The sequence below is a fragment of the Saccopteryx leptura genome, chromosome 9 (assembly GCF_036850995.1).
Source record: "Saccopteryx leptura isolate mSacLep1 chromosome 9, mSacLep1_pri_phased_curated, whole genome shotgun sequence".
Classification (NCBI taxonomy): domain Eukaryota; kingdom Metazoa; phylum Chordata; class Mammalia; order Chiroptera; family Emballonuridae; genus Saccopteryx; species Saccopteryx leptura.
The window spans coordinates 18,915,241-18,933,532 of NC_089511.1; the positions used below are offsets into that span (position 1 = coordinate 18,915,241).

Consider the following 18,292-nt stretch of genomic DNA (forward strand, 5'->3'; position numbering starts at 1 on the left):
ACCGGCTTGGACCTAAGGTCGCTGGCTTGAGGAAGGGGTTACTCGGTCTGCTGAAGGCCCACGGTCAAGGCACATATGAGAAAGCAATCAATGAACAACTCAGGTGCCACAATGAAAAACTAATGATTGATGCTTCTCATCTCTCTCCATTCCTGTGTGTCCCTATCTATCCCTCTCTCTCTCTGCCTCAATAAAAATAAAAAATAAAAATAAAAAGATGTCCAAACCCAAATAAATAAATAATAAACCCTCCTCTTCTCTGGTCAGAGTGGCTTTCTTTCTCACATTCATCTTGGGAAGGTGGGCAGTAGAACATCCCATTCCCCACTAGGTGGAGGCCTTGCTATTCTGAAGAATTCTTTCTTTTCTTTCCATCTTAATCTCTTTATGTGGGAAAAGGAGTGGCATTAAGGTAATGCTTAATAATAGCAGGGCAAATTCAGCACCCTGGTCCTGTTTGTAAGATCTGAGATTATCTACCCCCAAATGTTTCGCCTCTCTTTAGAATGCAGAATAATTTAATTTCAGCTCTGGGTCCTGGTTACCAATTCTGAGACAACAGGAAAATTTTCTCTTAACTCTAGTAGTAAGGGACTCCATTGCTGCTCATCCAGGGGCTCCCATCATACTCAAAGTTCAAACTTCTTATCACAGCCTCCAAAACCTTGTTCCATCAAAGCACCCCAGCCTAACTGTCCTGCCTCTACTCCACTCATTCTCCTCTTCTTCACTCTGCTACTGCTACATGAGACATCTGTTTCTAAAACACATCAGGCTTATTTCCAGCTCAGGGCTTCTGCACCCTCAGTGCCTTCAGACGGTAATTCTTTTCTCTCTCATGTTCCTGCAGTTGCCTCTAAATCTCAGCTACTAAGTCACTTACCTAAGAGAGGCCTCCTTAAACTACTCATTAATAGTTTTGAATTATGCTTTCCACTTGTTCCAGAGCAATATATATATATATATATATATGGCAGTGATAGAAAGCACTAATTTTTAAAACATTCGTAGTGTAGAGAGCATTAATTTTTTATTTTTTTACATTTTTTATTCTTTTTTTTTTTTTTAGAGAGACACAGAGAGAGAAAGAGACAGAGAGGAACGAGATAGAAAGAACAGAGGGAGGAGCAGGAAGCATCAACTCCCATATGTGCTTTGCCCAGGTAAGCCTGGGGTTTTGAACTGGCGACCTCAGCGTTCCAGGTGGATGCTTTTACCCACTGTGCCACCACAGGTCAGGCGAGAGCATTAATTTTTTAAATATCCGTCGTCTTGATAAAGCAATGTAACAAAAGGAACACTTACTTGCAATCATGTTCTACCATGTGAATATCTGATACTTTAAAAAAATAAAGTCGAGGGAATGTAGACTGGTTATTTGTAACATATAAAACATAATTATTTAAATCTGATAGTTGTACCTGGCTTTCATCTATCTTGGTGTTGAAATTTTCCACAACTTATAGCTTGTCCCAAGCACAAAATCCTGAGCAATGGAATACCAAGGAATGAAATAACACGGTAGTAGCACCGTTTGCTTCTGCACACTGTTCAGGCCACGGATTTATCTGCAAGTTCTTTTCTCCCCTCCTAAAATATCTTTAAATATCTCATCAATTGTCCTAGTCGTTGAAGGTGTGGTGTGGTCAGTGTCCAAACCTTTGGTAAGATGGCATAGAAGAAGCAAATAAATAGCATTTTATGATGAAGCTGCAACGTTGCCCCAATTCCTACCCTGTCTTATCCTCATAACTGAAGTCAGTACCTTAAGTTATTTTGTTGCTCTGTTTACGTTTCTGTTGTCGCCCTCGTCCACAGGAGTGCAAGACGCTCCCCCAAAGCAGGGTCTTTTCCGTCAGCTACACTACTGTATCCCGCCACTAGGACCACGCCCCCGGCACAAGAGAATGCACTCAGTGACTATTACGGGAAGAAGTGGACAAGGTGCTCAATCCCAGCTCGGACTCTCTGGTCACTCACACCGAACCCCACCGCTGCAACCGTAAGGATGCGCGGTGTTCTCCCAGGAGGCCTCTGCGGGCCCACGCGCGGGGGCCTCTGGGAAGTGTAGTCGCGCGCTCGGGGGAACCCCGGAGTTGCGGGAGCGAAATTCCGCGTGCGCAGGCGTACTTCCAGTTCTGCCTCGCCGCTGCGGCCATTGTCCGGCCCTGTGCGGCTAACGCCGCTTTGGGCCGCTCCCCCGCACTTCAGAATTGAAGAGGACTGAGACTGCGGCGAGGGCGGGAGGAGCCGTTCCAGACGTTGGGTGGGCTTGAGGTAGCAGAATCCAGAAACTCCAAGAGACAGTGATTCCGAGTGCGTGGGTCCGGGCGGCTCCTCCCACGGGTTTGGCGCGAGTCCACGCGGCCGCGCCCACTGTCCTGCAGGGGGACTGGGCGTGGCCAGAGGAGGGTGTCCTAGACGCGGTGAGCCTTTAAGTTGGGGGATGGAGAGAGGCAGTCCCGCGCGAGGCCCAGGCACCTCTCCACCTTCTGGGGAGAAGTGTCTGAGGAGCGGAGGTGGGCCCGGCGGGAGAGGGTGGGGTCGCGGTGGCAGTGGGGTGATTGGGCCCTGTCTTCTCTCTCCAGCCTCTGGGAACCGAGCCCTGGTGAGGCAGGAATGGCCCCAAGGCCTCCGACTGCCACGCCCCAGGTAAGCACGGATCTTTCTACCCCGGGGGCGTCCCATCTAACGAGGTTACTGAGGCGTGTTTGAAGCACTTATTTTTCTGGACTCCCTTTCCGGGCTGGCAGACTCCTCGGAGCCTCCTCGCCATGTGAAACCCAAGTTATCCAGAGCTGGGAGGAGCGGACTGCCCCAAAGGGGGACTGTACTGGGAGGAGGTGGGGACCAGGGCCCTGTGGCCTTTGGGAGGAGTGGAGAGTGAATGAGTTAGGAAGTGTCAGTGTTTTGAATCCTGACTCAGTGAGTGAAGGAAAGAGGAACCAAGCTTCTGACCCAGGAACCATAGATAGATCTTAAGGGTCCTAAGAAGCGTGGTCTGGATTTGCTGAGGAAAAGGCTGGAGATCGACTTTTTGGGGCAAGGATGGGAGGGGGAGGGTGCAAGGAGGATTTGTCCCATAGCTTTTCATGTCTTTTTCTGCTTTTATAAAGGTATGATAGTGCACATCCCCAGATGTCAAATTTTCAGTGTAATTAATATGAAGCTGATTTGTGAACTCATTTTATTTATGTGAGGTAGAAGACATTTTCTAGAAGCATTACAACTCTGAGGTTGTCCACTGATTTACATAGAGTGTATCAGTGAAAAATTGAACAAGATCCAAATGGTATTTTAGTCCACACTCTCTTTAGAATTAATAAAAAATCAGATTTTAATTGCTATGTGTGTGTGAGACAAGATCAATCCAGATAAAAAGACCAACTACTAATGTCTTTTAAAAGCAGTTTACAGTAAATTAAAGACACCATATATAATGATATAAAATGCCTTTGTATCTTTTACTTCTTGTTACATATTTTTGTTTTACAGAGTGAGCCTTAAGGAGTAAGACCAGTAACAATACTAGTATAAGAATTATTTGGTTTACGGTGAGCCAGAGTAAAATCACTGTCATCAGCACCTTTTTATACAAAGTGTTGCCTCAGTAGGCTGTGAGAATTAGGATAACTTAACACCTTACAGGGGAGGGGGGTGAAAGGATGGGGCCAAGGCTCCATTTGATTGATTTGATCCTTTCTGCAGAGGTAGGTTCCTTTTTTTTTTTTTTTTTAATATTCAATCATGTTTTTATTTTATTTTTTTATTTTTTTGTGGCAGAGACAGAGAGTCAGAGAGAGGGACAGATAGGGACAGACAGACAGAAAGGGAGAGAGATGAGAAGCATCAATTCTTCGTTACAGCTCCTTAGTTGTTCATTGATTGATTTCTCATATGTGCCTTGACCGGGGGCACAAGTGACCCCTTGCTTGAGCCAGCGACCTTGGGGCTCAAGCTGGTGAGCCTTGCTCAAACCAGATGAGCCTGCCCTCAAGCTGGCAACCTTGGGGTCTTGAACCTGGATCTTCCACATCCCAGTCCAATGCTCTATCCACTGAGCCACCGCCTGGTGAGGCAGTAGGTTGTTCCTTTTTTAATGATGAAAGTGGATTTGTGTTCTGAACAGTGAGTTTTAGGGACTGCTTCAAGCTTCAATTTAAAGTGGTGTTTCTCAGGCAGTCTGGTTTAGTTATATTATTCTCATGGAATGGCCTGGGTAGTCCACTTGGGTTACCTAATTCAGGCTGAAGAACAGAATAGAACAGTGCCTACAACAGGGGCTTTTTAGGTAGAAACTTACCTTTGTGAGTGGTTTCCTTCCCCCTCTCCCCAGCATGGCCCTCAGGGGAATGCAGAGGATGAATAATTGAGTCATGTGGCTGCTTATCCAGGAAGTTAATTCATGAGCGAAGACAGCTTGGGCTGAAGTATAAAACAAGAAAGGTGGTGTTCAGCGTTGCAGGGGTCCAGAGGCTGCTTTGAGTACAGAGAGGGAAGAGGAAATTCTGTCCATGGGAAAGTCAGTGGTAACACCTTTGAAGCGGAGCAGAGTCTAAGCAGGTGTTACTAAAGGGAAGCGGGTAGAGCTGATTGTGGGTCAGAGGAGTTGGGAGGCAAGAAAATGAGAGACATTTTCATGAAATTGTCCCAAGTGACAGTGGGTGTGGATTGTAGACCATGGGTAAATGAGAATAGAAGGGGTTTGGACTTCTTTCTTTGGCCTTCATATATAAGGTCTACCGGAAGGTTCTGTCCGTTTTTGGAATAAAACAAAATACAAATTTTTCTTACCGTCAATAAACCTTATTAAATAATATAATTGCCGTTATTATTAATGATTTCTTGCCAGCGTGAGGGCAATTTGTATATCCCATTTTTGAAAAATGTTTATCTTTTGATGCAAAAAATTGAACCAGTGCTTATTTGATATCTTCTTCATTTTTGACTTTTTTGCCCTTCAAAAAATTTTGTAAGGACAAAAACAAGTGATAGTCGGTATTATTCCTTCACCAAACACTTTCAATAAATTTCTACATGCTTCTGTAGCATTTCTTCCTTGTTGAAATTTGTAAAAATTACAGTGGTGTAAATGAACTTTATCAGTAGCCATGGGTACACTATCGCATCACACATAAGACTAACGTGAATCAACTTTGTTTTAGTTAATTTGCTATGTCAGTATGTATACATTAAGTGATAAAAATAGAGAGGCACACATGCGCCAAATAAATGTGCTTACGTGTCGAAACTTGTTCGTGATAGAAACGGACAGAACTTTCCGGTAGACCTTATATTTATTCAGCAGTTAGTCATTGAAATCCTAATATATTAAGACACTTTCTAGGTAGCTGGGGTACATTAGTGAACAAAATTTATAAAGGTCTCTACTTTTGTGGAGCTTACATCCTAGAAGGAGTGCACAGAAAAATTATATCCTAGAAGATGACACTACCTCAGGAAAATCTTTAAAGGTAGATGTAAGGCCAATAGCCACCGCCATGGTGGCCATTCACATGCAGGTTCACATTAGATTCGGGCAGAAGGTAAAGAAACAGTGGAGCCAAAAACTGGTGGGCCATTCCTTTATTCTAGCCTCACACTGGCTGGCGAGTAAACACACACGGGGCTCCAAAACCCTGACACATTCTCCAGTTCCACAACCAGGAGAATCTCTGGTTTTTCCTAGAATCAAAGGCCTCCATAAGTCTCAGTCAACTCTGGTTCCCCATCTGCACACCTCCCTTCTCCTCTCTGCACAAACTGGCTTCTCCTTCAGCACCCTGCCATCTTGGCTTTCTACTCTGCAAAAATGACTTTCTTCTTCTTTTTAAAACTTTTTGGCAAGAAAACCCCTCCTCCATCATACATTAGTATAATAATGGCCCTTCCCAAGCAGGAAGGTGATTAGTAATTTCACAGACCAGCACCATTTTAAACAATAAAAGTGAGCAAATTCGCCCTGGCTGGCTGGCCCAGTGGTAGAGTGTCGGCCTGGCATGTGGAAGTCCTAGGTTCTATTTTTGGCTAGGGCACACGGGAGAAGCACCCATCTGCTTCTCTACCCTTCCCCGTCTCCTTTCTCTCTGTCTCTTTCTTCCCCTCCCACAACCAAGGCTCCAATGGAGCAAAATTGGCCCAGGCGCTGAGGATGACTCTGTGGCCTCCACCCTCAGGCATTAGAATGGCTCAGGTTGCAACAGAGCAATGCCCCAGATGGGCAGAGCATCGCCTCCTAGTGGGCATGCCAGGTGGATCCTTGTTAGGCACATGTGGGAATCTGTCTCTGCCTCCCCGCTTCTCACTTCAGAAAAATACAAAAAAAAAGGCAAACTCAAATAATACAAATTTTATAAACTCACTTGCCCAACAGTAGAGAATGGTAAAGAGTATCAAAAGGAGAACGTGAGGGCTTTGTGGTATGGGTACAGTTTTAAATACAGTGTGTCCATAAAGTCATGATGCACTTTTGACTGGTCACAGGAAAGCAACAAAAGACGATAGAAATGTGAAATCTGCACCAAGTAAAAGGAAAACTCTCCCAGTTTCATACCTATTCAGTGCAGTTCATTGTGGGCTCACGCACAGATATTTTAGGGCTCTTTAGCTATCCCGTATAGCCTCTACAGACTCGTCACAGACTGATGGCCTACCAGAACGGGGTTTCTCCACCAAACTGCCGGCTTCCTTCAACTGCTTATCCCACCAAGTAATGTTATTCCTATGTGGTGGCGCTTCGTTATAAACGCGCCGATATTCACGTTGCACTTTGGTCACGGATTCGAATTTAGTGAGCCACAGAACACACTGAACTTTCCTCTGTACTATCCACATCTCGACTGGCATGGCCGTGGGCTGCTCCGCTGTATACATGGTGTTACGCCATCATCTGCACATGCTGCCACATCATCCTACAGAAACTGGGAGGGTTTTCCTTTTATTTGGTGCAGATTTCACATTTCTATCGTCTTTTGTTGCTTTCCTGTGACCGGTCAAAAGTGCACCATGACTTTACGGACACACTGTAGGATGGCCAGGATAAGCCTTATGCTTTTTGGTGACATCTGAGCAGACTTGAAGGAGTATAGGAAAGAGTTCTCTGGAAACAGCAGGATGGATGTCTGGTGTGCTCAAAGAGCAGCAAGGAGCCTAGTGTATCTTGAGCCAATGTTTTTGAGCAGAAACTATAGTAGTACAGTTTCTTCTTAGATTTAAGGATTGTTGTGAACAATGAAGTGTAGAAGCAAGAGTTTGAAAGTTAAAGCTCCTTTGGGGTTGGCTAGCAAATATCTGAAGTGGCTCACAATGGAAGGGGAATGGGAGCAGAGATAGGTGAAGAGGTATGCCCTGAAAGTCCCTAGGATCTGTAGGATCGTTCATAGCTAACCCATATGTGAACACTGTGTTCTTTATATATGTTCTACATGTTTAGTTAGGAGTAAAAAAAAAACTGTTTACCATTTTTAAAGTTGAAGCCACCAGAACAATAAGAAATTGGGAAATTTCTTACTGTTTTTTTATAAGAAAAAAACTGCATGTGGAGACCAGGTTTCTTGGTATTCTACCTTGATGGAGAGGAAATAGAGAGGGACTGGGCCTGGTCTCTGTTAATTCCAGATCCACCAATTTCTGTTGTTAGATCACCAGAATGAACAGAGCTGGCTAAAGCTGGCTTGGGTCACCCAAATTCAGACAATATGCCCCTGGGCCACCAGGGGAAGCCAAGCCACTTGCTGGTCAGGATATTAGCAGTCAGGGATGTTCAAGCTCTCTGTCCAGAAGTCCCTTTACCAGCCTCTTCCTCAGCTGAGTGGAGCTGGTCTTTAAGCCTCAGCTCAGACACTCTTTGCTTTGGGGTTTTAGGTCAGGGGTCCCTTCTTGTGCATTCTCATAGCACCTATGCACACCTATCATAGTCCTTTTTTTAAAAATTCATTTTAGAGAGGAGAGAGAGAGAGAGAAAGGGGGGAGGAGCAGGAAGCATCAACTCCCATATGTGCCTTGACCAGACAAGTGCAGGTTTCGAACCGGCGACCTCAGCATTCTAGGTCGACGCTTTATCCACTGCTCCACCACAGGTCGGGCTCATAGTTCATTTTTATGTGATTCAATATTTTAAAATTGTTAATGAGGTATTTTACTTTTTTTTGGTACGAAGTCTGTGAAATCCAATATGTATTTTATACTTACCATACAACTGATTTGGACTAGCCACATTGCAAGTGCTCAGTAGCAACATGTAGCTAGTGGTTTACCATATTAGACAGCATAGATCTAGAATGTTATTGCCTGGCTTAAGGCATTTTTGGCAAGGGAGATTTTATGCTAGATTTGAAAGATGAAGAGGAGGGACTGGATATAGGAGACAGTTTTGAAGTTCTTAGTGATTCCAGGGCATAAAGGAAAAATGAAGAGTCAAAGATGAGGTTCAGATTTTCAGGTGGGTTGCTGTAGATGGTGATGCCGTTAGCCTAGAGGTGGCGCTTGTGTGTGTGTGTGTGTGTGTGTGTGTGTGTGTGTGTGTGTGTGTGTGTGTAAAGGCTAATAGTAATTTTCTTCTCTCCATACTGAGTTGTTAGGTTTGCTGTTGACCCCAGCTTACCAAATCATTATTGTTCTGGTGTCAGAGAACATGGAGTACTTGAGTGAAAACACTGTACTACATGCCAGTAAAATTAATGTGTTCTAATTGGACAAACTAACTTGGTCTTGAGGTGGTAGTTTTATAAATTAGGTTATTTTTACATATTAGCTGCCATTCTCTCATTTTGTAAAGTTTCGGATTTACAGAGTTTCCTGAGTTACAGTTTGAGCTGATTTCTCCCCCAGAATTGGTATATTTTAGAGATGGATGACTCTTTATATTAGCATGTTATCCTTTCTGGATGTGCCCTTTCCACATTTTCTTGCTCTTAAAACTTTTCTTTATTTCAGGGAACTCACATTATAGGTAAGAAAATTGGATTTCTTGAAAGTCTACAGTTTACAAAGATTATGCACTTACTAGTTATGGCTTTATAGGGACCCATGAAATTGAGTGTTCTCAACTTAGTATATGCTATTTCCAGTTCTTTTTTTCTTTTCTTTTCTTTTTTTTTTTACAGAGACAAAGAGAGAGAGTCAAAGAGAGGGATAGATAGGAACAGACAGACAGGAACAGAGAGAGGTGAGAAGCATCAATCATTAGTTTTTTGTTGCGACACCTTAGTTGTTCATTGATTGCTTTCTCATATGTGCCTTGACCATGGGGCCACAGCAGACCGAGACCCTTGCTCGAGCCAGCGACCTTGGGTCCAAGCTAGTGAGCTTTGCTCAAACCAGATGAGCCCGTACTCAATCTGGCGACCTTGGGTCTCGAACCTGGGTCCTCCGCATCCCAGTCCGATGCTCTATACACTACGCTACCGCCTGGTCAGGCTGTTTCCAGTTCTTTGCTTTGGGCTTCACTATTTGGCCAGAGTCATTTTACATTAGCACGAGGAAGAGGAACATTTAGTACTTCTTGTTAAATTTTAAAAGGGGTTGATAATGAAGTCCAGTTTTATCTGAAAGAAGGGTGAGTAGTATCTACAAGGTGTTATGGGATCATTTTATTACAGGCTGAAGTGTGACCTGCAGTGTTAAGAATGCCCTAAAGTTGACCTGACTTATAGTGGATAACTCACACCAAGGACCTCAGAGTAAATTTTACCTATTTAATCTTGCAAACTCTTGATTCTCTTTTATGTACCAAAATGATATGGAGATTTGAAGGTGCCTGAGATAAGGTCTTGACCCTCTTAGGAGCACAGTGAACAGCAGGAACACACACCATAATTAAAGTGACCAACTTTTTTACAATGAAAAGGAGGACAAAAATAAATTGAAGAATACAATATCATAAATAAAAGAAACACTTTATTACAGGTTGGCTTTGCCTGACCTCTGGTGATGCAGTGGATAAAGTGTTGACCTGGAATGCTGAGGTTGCTGGTTCAAAACCCTGGCTTGCCTGGTCAAGGCACGTGAGAGAAGCAACTACATATGAGTTGATGCTTCCCACTCCTTACCTCTCCCCTGTCTCTCTCTCTCTTTCCTCTCTAAAATCAATAAAAGTCTTTTTTTAAAAATTAAAAAAACAAAACAAAACAACTAATATATTTAACCCAACATTGCCCCCTCAGGATTTTATTTTATTTTTAAGATACTTTATTTATTGATTTTTAGAGAGAAAAGGGTGGGGGGGTGAGGAGCAGGATGCATCAGTTCTTAGCAGTTGTTTCTCATATGTGCCTTGACTGGGTAAGCCTGAGGATTTGAACCAGTGACCTCAGCATTCCCGGTCAACACTTTGTCCACTGAGCCATCACAGGTCAGGCAGCCCCCTCAGGATTTTAAATGTGTGATCATCATTTCACAGTATTTCTATGGAAATGTTTGTGGGGTTGATCCTACTTGAGCAGGAATGTGATCCTACAGGAATCAGTGACATTCAAGGATGTGGCTGTGGACGTTACCCAGGAAGAATGGCACCACATGGCCCCTGCTCAGAGACGCTTGTACAGAGATGTGATGCTGGAGAACTATAGCAACCTGGTTTCTCTGGGTAAGGACCACAGCTCAATGTCTTGCCTATTAGGTCTTTCCTTTCTCAGTTGCTAAGATTGTGGGGGCCTTAGGACTATAGTTTGGGTGACTATGATCAGGGTTTGGGTGTTCAGGGTCAGATGTTGATCATTTTTTTGGGATCCAGCCTTACAGGTGTCTGAGCCTGCTCTTTAGGTAAAAAAAATCTTTCTTTTGAAGAATTGGAAATTGGCCATTTGATTCCATGACTTCTCAGGTTGCACTTTTTCTTTTCCCTCAGAGTTACTGAGGCTCAAATACTACTGCTGACTTATAGGAGGGTTCTCTGTCCACTTGCACAAATAACCAAATGTTATGTTTTTATCCATGAGCAGGATATCAAGTTTCCAAGCCAGAGGTGATCTTCAAATTAGAGCAAGGAGAAGAGCCATGGCTATCAGAGGGAGAAATCCAAAGATCTTTCTGTCCAGGTAAATGAGTGCGAATCAGGTATGTAGGAATCAGTGCAGACAGTGGCAGAGCTGAGGGCGGTAGAAGCTCTTCAGATTGCTGTTCTGGGAGCTCACAAACTGGCAGAGGAGGCTGAGCCGTCTCCTGGATGACACCTCTGTGTATCTCCCTTCTCCAGTAGGGTGCTCCTGCTGCTGGTAGGTCTTAGAGGAAAAGATACGCTTTTGTACTCCACTCAGTACACCATCTTTCCTTCTCCTATAACCCTACTTGCTGGATTTTTTTCTCCTCTGGTGTCCTCAGTCTCTCATTATTATTTAGAGATTCCCTTTTCTTATTCAAATATAATTGAACTTCCATGTCTCCTCCTTGTTTTGTTGTACTGCTTTCCCTGTCAGCTGCCCCAGACTTGTAGGAAATAGCCATATCCTTGATTCTTCCTCCCTTCATAACTTGTTTTCAGACTTCTTTTCCTTTCTACACCTGTGTAGGGGCAGTATGGTCTTCTGTCCATTCTGTGTTCATGCTGATTTGATTCATTGCCTCCTTCTGCAGTTCCTGGGTCTCATCCTGTCCTGGTCTCCCTACGTGTTCACTGCATCTTGACTTTGGGTCTTTGGCTTTTCTTGTTTTTTCCCCTAAGGAAATCTGCCTTAAGGAGTCTGCCCCCGCCTGACCAGGCAGTGGCACAGTGGATAGAGCGGAGGACGCAGGTTCGAGACCCTGAGGTCGCCAGCTTGAGCCCAAGGTCTCTGGCTTGAGCAAGGGGTCACTCAGTCTGCTGTAGCCCCCAGGTCAAGGCACATATGAGAAATCAATGAACAACTAAGGAACAACAATGAAGTATTGATGTTTCTCATCTCTCTCCCTTCCTGTCTGTCTGTCTCTATCTGTCCCTCTCTCTGATTCTGTCTCTCACAAAAAAAAAAAAAAGGAGTCTGCCCTCCATCATCCTTCCCATTCTTTCTGTTACAAAAAGGTGCCTCCTAAAAGGGTACCTGCCTTCTAGTAGTTAAAACTCTTTGTTTATACTACACATTCAGAAATCATCCTTGCTTATTATGTCCTGGTCACTTTTTTCTTCATAGGACACCTGCACTTGGAACTTCCACTCAATTCTTATTAAAGGTGTAATGTCTGAATTAGTCATCTTTCTTCCCCAGCCAGCACATTTTGCTACCTTGCCCATAACTTTTTCCTCCCCTTGCCTGTTAGAAACATGTTAGGATTTCTAATCTCTCAGACCATAGTCAGTTTAGTCTTTTTCTTCCCACCCAGGTTTATTTTCATCCTCTGAGAAATACCTTACATTTTTCCTTCCTTTTAACTTCCACTGGTGACATCTTAAACCAAGCTCCAGGCTTCGATTACTATAATTGCCAGTTGAAATTGCTCTATCTTTTTTAAGAATCCATATTAGATTTTTAAAATCATAGCTTCATGCCTGACCAGGCAGTGGCACAGTGGATAAACTGTTAGCCCAGGACACTGAAGACCCACGTTCAGAACCCCAAGATTGCCAGCTTGAGTGCAGGCTCATCCTGCTTGAGCATAGGATCATAGACATGACCCCATGGTCGCTGGCTTGAAGCCCAAGGTCGCTGGCTTGAGCAAGGGGTCACTGGCTCGGCTGGAGCCTCCCAGTCAAGGCACAAATGAGAAAGCAAATCAATAAATAATTAAGATGCCATAAGTATGAGTTGATGCTTCTCATTTTTCTCCCTTCCTGTCTGTCTGTCTCTCTCTTCCTTTCTTTCTTGCTAAAAAAATAGAAATTTAAAAAATTAAATCATGGCTTATGCCCTGGCTGGATAGCTCAGTTGGTTAAGCATTGTCCCAACACCAAGGTTGCGGGTTTGATCCCCAGTCAGGGCACATACAAAAATAACCAGTGAATGTATAAGTGGAACAACAAATTGATGTTTCTCTCTCTTACTCTGTTTCTCTTGCTCTTTCTCCTTTCCCCTCTTTCTAAAACTTATAAATAAGTTTAATAAATCTTAAAATTATAGATTTATTGAGATATAATTTACAAAACATAAAATTCACTCTTTTAAAATGTCCAATTCAATGATTTTCAGATATATACAGTTGTACAACCATCACCACTATCTGATTCTAGAACATGTTCAACACCCCAAAAAGAAACCCTATACCCGTTAGCAATCACTTTCTATTACCCATTACTTCCTAGATCTTGGCAATCATTAATCTACTTTTTCTCCCAGTGGATTTGCCTATGCTGGATAATTCCTATAAATGGAATTATATAATATAAGGCCTTTTGTGATTGGCAGCCTGACCTGTGGTGGCGCAGTGGATAAAGCGTCGACCTGGAATGCTGAGGTTGCCGGTTCGAAACCCTGGGCTTGCCTGGTCAAGGCACATATGGGAGTTGATGCTCCCTGCTCCTCTCCCCCTTCTCTCTTTCTCTCTTTCACCCTCCCTCCCTCTCTTTTCCCCCTCTCTAAAATGAATAAAGTTTTAAATTTTTAAAAAAAGCCCTTTGTGATTGGCTTTTTTCACTCAGCATAACGTTTTCTAAGTTCGTGTTGTAGCACATATTACTTCATTTCTTAGTATTCACTTTTTTGTATTTATTCCATTGTAAGCATATACCACATTTGTTTGTCTATTCATCACTTGATGGACCGTATTGGATTTTAATGCTTTACCTTCACAAACCACTCACCTCTAAAAAAACCTTGCTTTTACTCCCTTTATCTCATTATAGGAAATATACTCCCCTTGATTTAAATGTCCACATCATACCTTCCAGTATTACATTTCTTTAAAAAAATTTTTTTTTAATTAATTTTAGAGATTGAGAGGAAGGGAGGCAGAGAGAAAGGGAGTTTCACTTATTTATGCATTTATACAGAGATGAGTTCCACTTATTTATGCATTCATTGGTTGATTCTTGTATGTGCCCTGACTAGGGATCAAACCCACAATCTTGACACATCTGGATGACGCTCTGACCAACTGAGCTGTCCAGCTGAGGCCAGTGTTATCTTTCTGTTCCTGCTAAAACAACTTCATTTAGGTTAACTTCTTTTTAATGTTCTTTGTAAGTAGCATATACTTTTCCTCATTAGATACTACATTTTTCTTGTCCATAGCCATCTATTCTATAAGTTCAAGGTCTGTCTAATTCATGAAACATAATATATACTAATATATTTACTTCTCCCCTCCCTGATCATAAATACCATTTATATCATGTCTACCACACAAGTTCAGATTTAATAATATACCATCTGATGATTTTTTTTCTTTTTCTTTTTAGTTGTCAAAAGATTGAGTTTTGTTTCTATTCTTAGATTTCAGGCTCCTGGAGAGTCTTTTAATTCTATATATTCTGTCCCTAGTGCAAAGCATGTAGAAGACAGTTAGAAATCACTTGATGATTGTTATGAAATCTGGCTTGAGAATTTTATTATTCATTTATTTCAACAAATACTTCTTTAAAAAAAATTTTTTTTAATGTCCCACTGAGAAATACTCTAAAAGAAATACGAAGTATAAAATATTTCCTTTCTTCAGGAATTTAGAATTGAGTCTTGTTACAGGATAAGGAATTTTGGGGTTTAGGGCCCCTTAGTTGTGTTATTACCTCCTAACATTTTATTATGAAAATTTTAAAATACATAATTTGAAAAAATTATTCAGTGAACACCATATACCTAACCCCAAAATTCTGTAGTTAACATTTTATTGTATTTGCTTTATCACATAGCTCTTCATCTATCCATCTGTCAGTTTATCTTTTTGATGTATTTCCAAGTAAGTGGCAGAATAAGTACATTTTATTCCTACATTTTCCCATGTATATACATGTCATTAACTAGAGCTTAATAATTTGTTAATGGCTTTTAGAGATCAACTTATTAGGCAGATTAAAGTCTTTTTTTTTTTTTTTTTTTGGTTAAGAGAGGTAATTCATACAGAATCAGAACTCAGACTAAAACCACAGCCCCAGTTGTAAGGGCAAGGATGATTTACCTCCTGAAATATTTTCCTCAGCTTGTGATGTCTAGCCTTTGTATATCAAAGAATACAAATATATCGAAATATATCAAAGAATCATTTCTGTTAGACCACTGGCTACAGATTTTCTCTGAAGGGTTTGAATATCTGGAATCTCAGAGGTGACTTTAAAGAAATTATGAAATAGATGTACTAGGAAGATAGATGCTGTGGCGATTTGTAAAATACAGGAGTCATATAAAGCAGATAGGACACTACATGACTGACTGTGATCTTATTCCCGTTGTAGTTATGCCTAACACTCTCATAATCACTTATTTCCTTACTCCCTCACCTAGTCCTCCTAGATGGGCTTCCTAATTCTGGACTTACCATTCACTCTGGATCTGCAGTCCACACTATCACATCTCTTCACTCTTCCTTTCCTCCATTTTGGGTATTCGCCCCAAGCTACAGAACTAATTTCAACACAGAGTCATGTGTAATATGAATCCCTTTCATGTCCTCATTCCTACTGCAGTAGTCTGTTTCAACAGGAAGGAATAGGGGACTTTTGCACTTTGGATTTCTTTCAGACTGGAAGACCAGGCCTGAAGCCAAATCATCAGATCTACAGCAGAGCATATCTGAAGTATCATTTCGCACAGACGGTCTGTCACATGCCACATTAGAAGATGCTTGGGATTTGAGTAGTCAGTTGGAGAGGCACCAGGCAAACTGGAAGAGGTATCTGGGGCCAGATGTATCCACTCAGAAGAAAATAATCACATCAGAGGAAACTGTTGAGCATAATAAATTTGGTGAAAACTCGAGATTGAACACAGACCTGGTTACACAACTGAACATTCCCTCAAGGTCCAGTGAAGGTGATACTCTTGGAATCAACTTGGGACATAATTCAGATTTACTTAATCAGAATAATAATACCCTTGCAAAAAAGAAACCATATAAGTGTAACAAATGTAGAAAAGCTTTTATTCATAGATCATCACTTACTAAACATGAGAAAACTCATAAAGGAGAAGGAGCTTTCCCCAATGGTACAGATCATGGGATTTATGGTGGAAAGAAACACCATGAATGTACTGACTGTGGAAAAACCTTCCTCTGGAAGACACAGCTTACTGAGCATCAGAGAATTCACACAGGGGAGAAACCCTTTGAATGTAATGTTTGTGGGAAGGCCTTCAGGCATAGCTCATCCCTTGGTCAGCACGAGAATGCACACACTGGAGAGAAACCCTATCAGTGTACTCTTTGTGGGAAAGCCTTCCAGCGCAGCTCCTCCCTTGTTCAACACCAAAGGATTCACACTGGAGAGAAACCCTATCGCTGTAACTTATGTGGGAGGTCTTTTAGGCATGGCACGTCCCTCACTCAACATGAGGTCACACACAGTGGAGAGAAACCCTTTCAATGTAAAGAGTGTGGGAAAGCCTTTAGTCGATGCTCTTCCCTTGTCCAGCATGAGAGAACTCATACAGGAGAAAAACCTTTTGAATGTAGTATATGTGGGAGGGCTTTTGGTCAGAGCCCATCCCTTTATAAACATATGAGGATTCATAAGAGAGGGAAACCTTACCAAAGCGATAACTTCAGCATAGATTTCAAGCACAGCTCATCTCTTGCTCAAGATGAAAGCACTCTGACAGAAGTGAAATCCTATCATTGTAATGACTGTGGGGAAGACTTCAGTCACTTTGCAGACTTTTCTGACCATCAGAGGACCCATACTAGGGAGAACACCTATGATTGTGAGCAGATCAGTCAGCAACCTATTTCTTATCCTGGAGAAAAACCTTATCAATGTAATGTATGTGGAAAAGCTTTCAAAAGGAGTACAAGTTTCATAGAGCATCACAGAATTCATACTGGAGAAAAACCCTATGAATGTAATGAATGTGGAGAAGCCTTCAGTCGACGCTCATCACTTACTCAACATGAGAGAACCCACACAGGAGAGAAACCTTATGAATGTATTGACTGTGGGAAAGCCTTCAGTCAGAGTTCATCCCTCATTCAGCATGAGAGAACTCATACTGGAGAAAAACCCTACGAATGTAATGAATGTGGCCGAGCCTTCCGAAAGAAAACCAACTTGCATGATCATCAGAGAATTCATACTGGGGAAAAACCCTATGCTTGTAAGGAATGTGGGAAAAACTTCAGTCGCAGCTCAGCTCTCACTAAACACCAGAGAATTCATTTGCGAAATAAACTCTAGAAATCCTGAAATTAAAGAATATACAGAAAGCTTTAGCTAAAATATTATTCTTCCTCAGTATCAAAGGATTTTTACTGGATAGAAAGCTTGAGAATGTTATGAATTATGTGTATTTGTATGTCGTGTCCAGAGAAAACTGTGCTAGTAGATAATTTTTTTCAATAAATAAAAGATTACTGTTAATGTCTTTCATGTTACAACAACTTGCATTTGTGATTTGATGTTCTTCCCCCACCCCACACTAGATTATGAATTCCAGGATGGCTAGGTTCACATCTGTTTTCTAACTTTGTTTTCTTATTACAGTGCTAGGAACATTGTAGGTACTTAATACAGTTTTGTTAAGTGATCAGTGTCTTGGAGATTTGTTGATAGACAAAGAAGATTGACTTATAAATGAAAAGATGCTTATTCTTGAAGTCATAATTTTGCAAAAGAAAACAGTGAGATACTATTTCATACCCGTTAGGCTAGTAAATATTTATAAATCTGGCAGGAGGAAAGATGATATCTTTTATATATTGTAGGTGAGAGATTAAATTGGTATAATAAATTTTAGAGTAATTTGGCAATTTCCAGTCAGGTTGAAGCTAAGCATACCTCATGATCCAGCATATATTCCCTAGACTAGATGTATGTCCTAGATTAGAAATTATGTGAGCATAAAGACATGCATGGGAGTGCTTGTTGCAGCAATGTTTGAAATAGTAAAAATATGGACACAACACAAATGTCTGTCAGTCAGTGAACGGGTTAATAAGTTGTGGCATATTCTTATTTAATACAACACAGTACTTGAAGGAAGCAGAGCATCTGGTAAGACAAAACATTCTAGCTCTGTTCTACTCCTGTGCCCATGCAGCTAAACATAGCTGGAGAAAAATGGAACCACAGTTATGAGTCCCACTTTATTTTAAGACTATTCATTTTAGAGAAAGAGAAAGAAGGGGAGAAGGAGCAGGAAGCATCAACTCCCATATGTGCCTTGACCAGGCAATCCCAGGATTTTGAGGCAGCAACTTCCGTGTTCCAGGTCCACGTTTTATCCACTGCGCCATCACA

General features: G+C 41.8%; 1 protein-coding gene across 5 annotated transcripts; it reads left to right on the top strand.

Moving 5' to 3' along the window:
- The first annotated feature begins 1,821 nt into the window (after positions 1 to 1,821).
- Positions 1,822 to 17,449, top strand: ZFP90 (ZFP90 zinc finger protein). Of its 5 annotated transcripts, none has more exons than XM_066350116.1 (5): positions 1,822 to 1,944; positions 2,589 to 2,652; positions 10,443 to 10,585; positions 10,941 to 11,036; positions 15,582 to 17,449. In XM_066350116.1, the coding sequence occupies exons 1-5, from the start codon at positions 1,908 to 1,910 to the stop codon at positions 17,228 to 17,230; spliced, it is 1,989 nt and encodes a 662-aa protein (XP_066206213.1). In that variant the 5' UTR covers positions 1,822 to 1,907; the 3' UTR covers positions 17,231 to 17,449. The 5 variants fall into 5 exon arrangements, with proteins under 5 accessions (XP_066206213.1, XP_066206218.1, XP_066206214.1 ...); XM_066350121.1 differs by having other exon boundaries at positions 1,944 to 2,002; positions 10,459 to 10,585; positions 15,582 to 17,448; XM_066350117.1 differs by lacking the exon at positions 1,822 to 1,944 and adding an exon at positions 2,118 to 2,426 and having other exon boundaries at positions 10,459 to 10,585; positions 15,582 to 17,448.
- Positions 17,450 to 18,292: the final 843 nt, after the last annotated feature.

Bases quoted from the DNA above. Each gene is read 5' to 3' on its own strand.
- ZFP90 (XM_066350116.1), top strand. From the start codon at position 1,908: ATGCACTCAGTGACTATTACGGGAAGAAGTGGACAAG. The intron at 1,945-2,588 runs GTGCTCAATCCC...TTCTCTCTCCAG, and splicing joins TACGGGAAGAAGTGGACAAG to CCTCTGGGAACCGAGCCCTG. The intron at 10,586-10,940 runs GTAAGGACCACA...ATCCATGAGCAG, and splicing joins TAGCAACCTGGTTTCTCTGG to GATATCAAGTTTCCAAGCCA.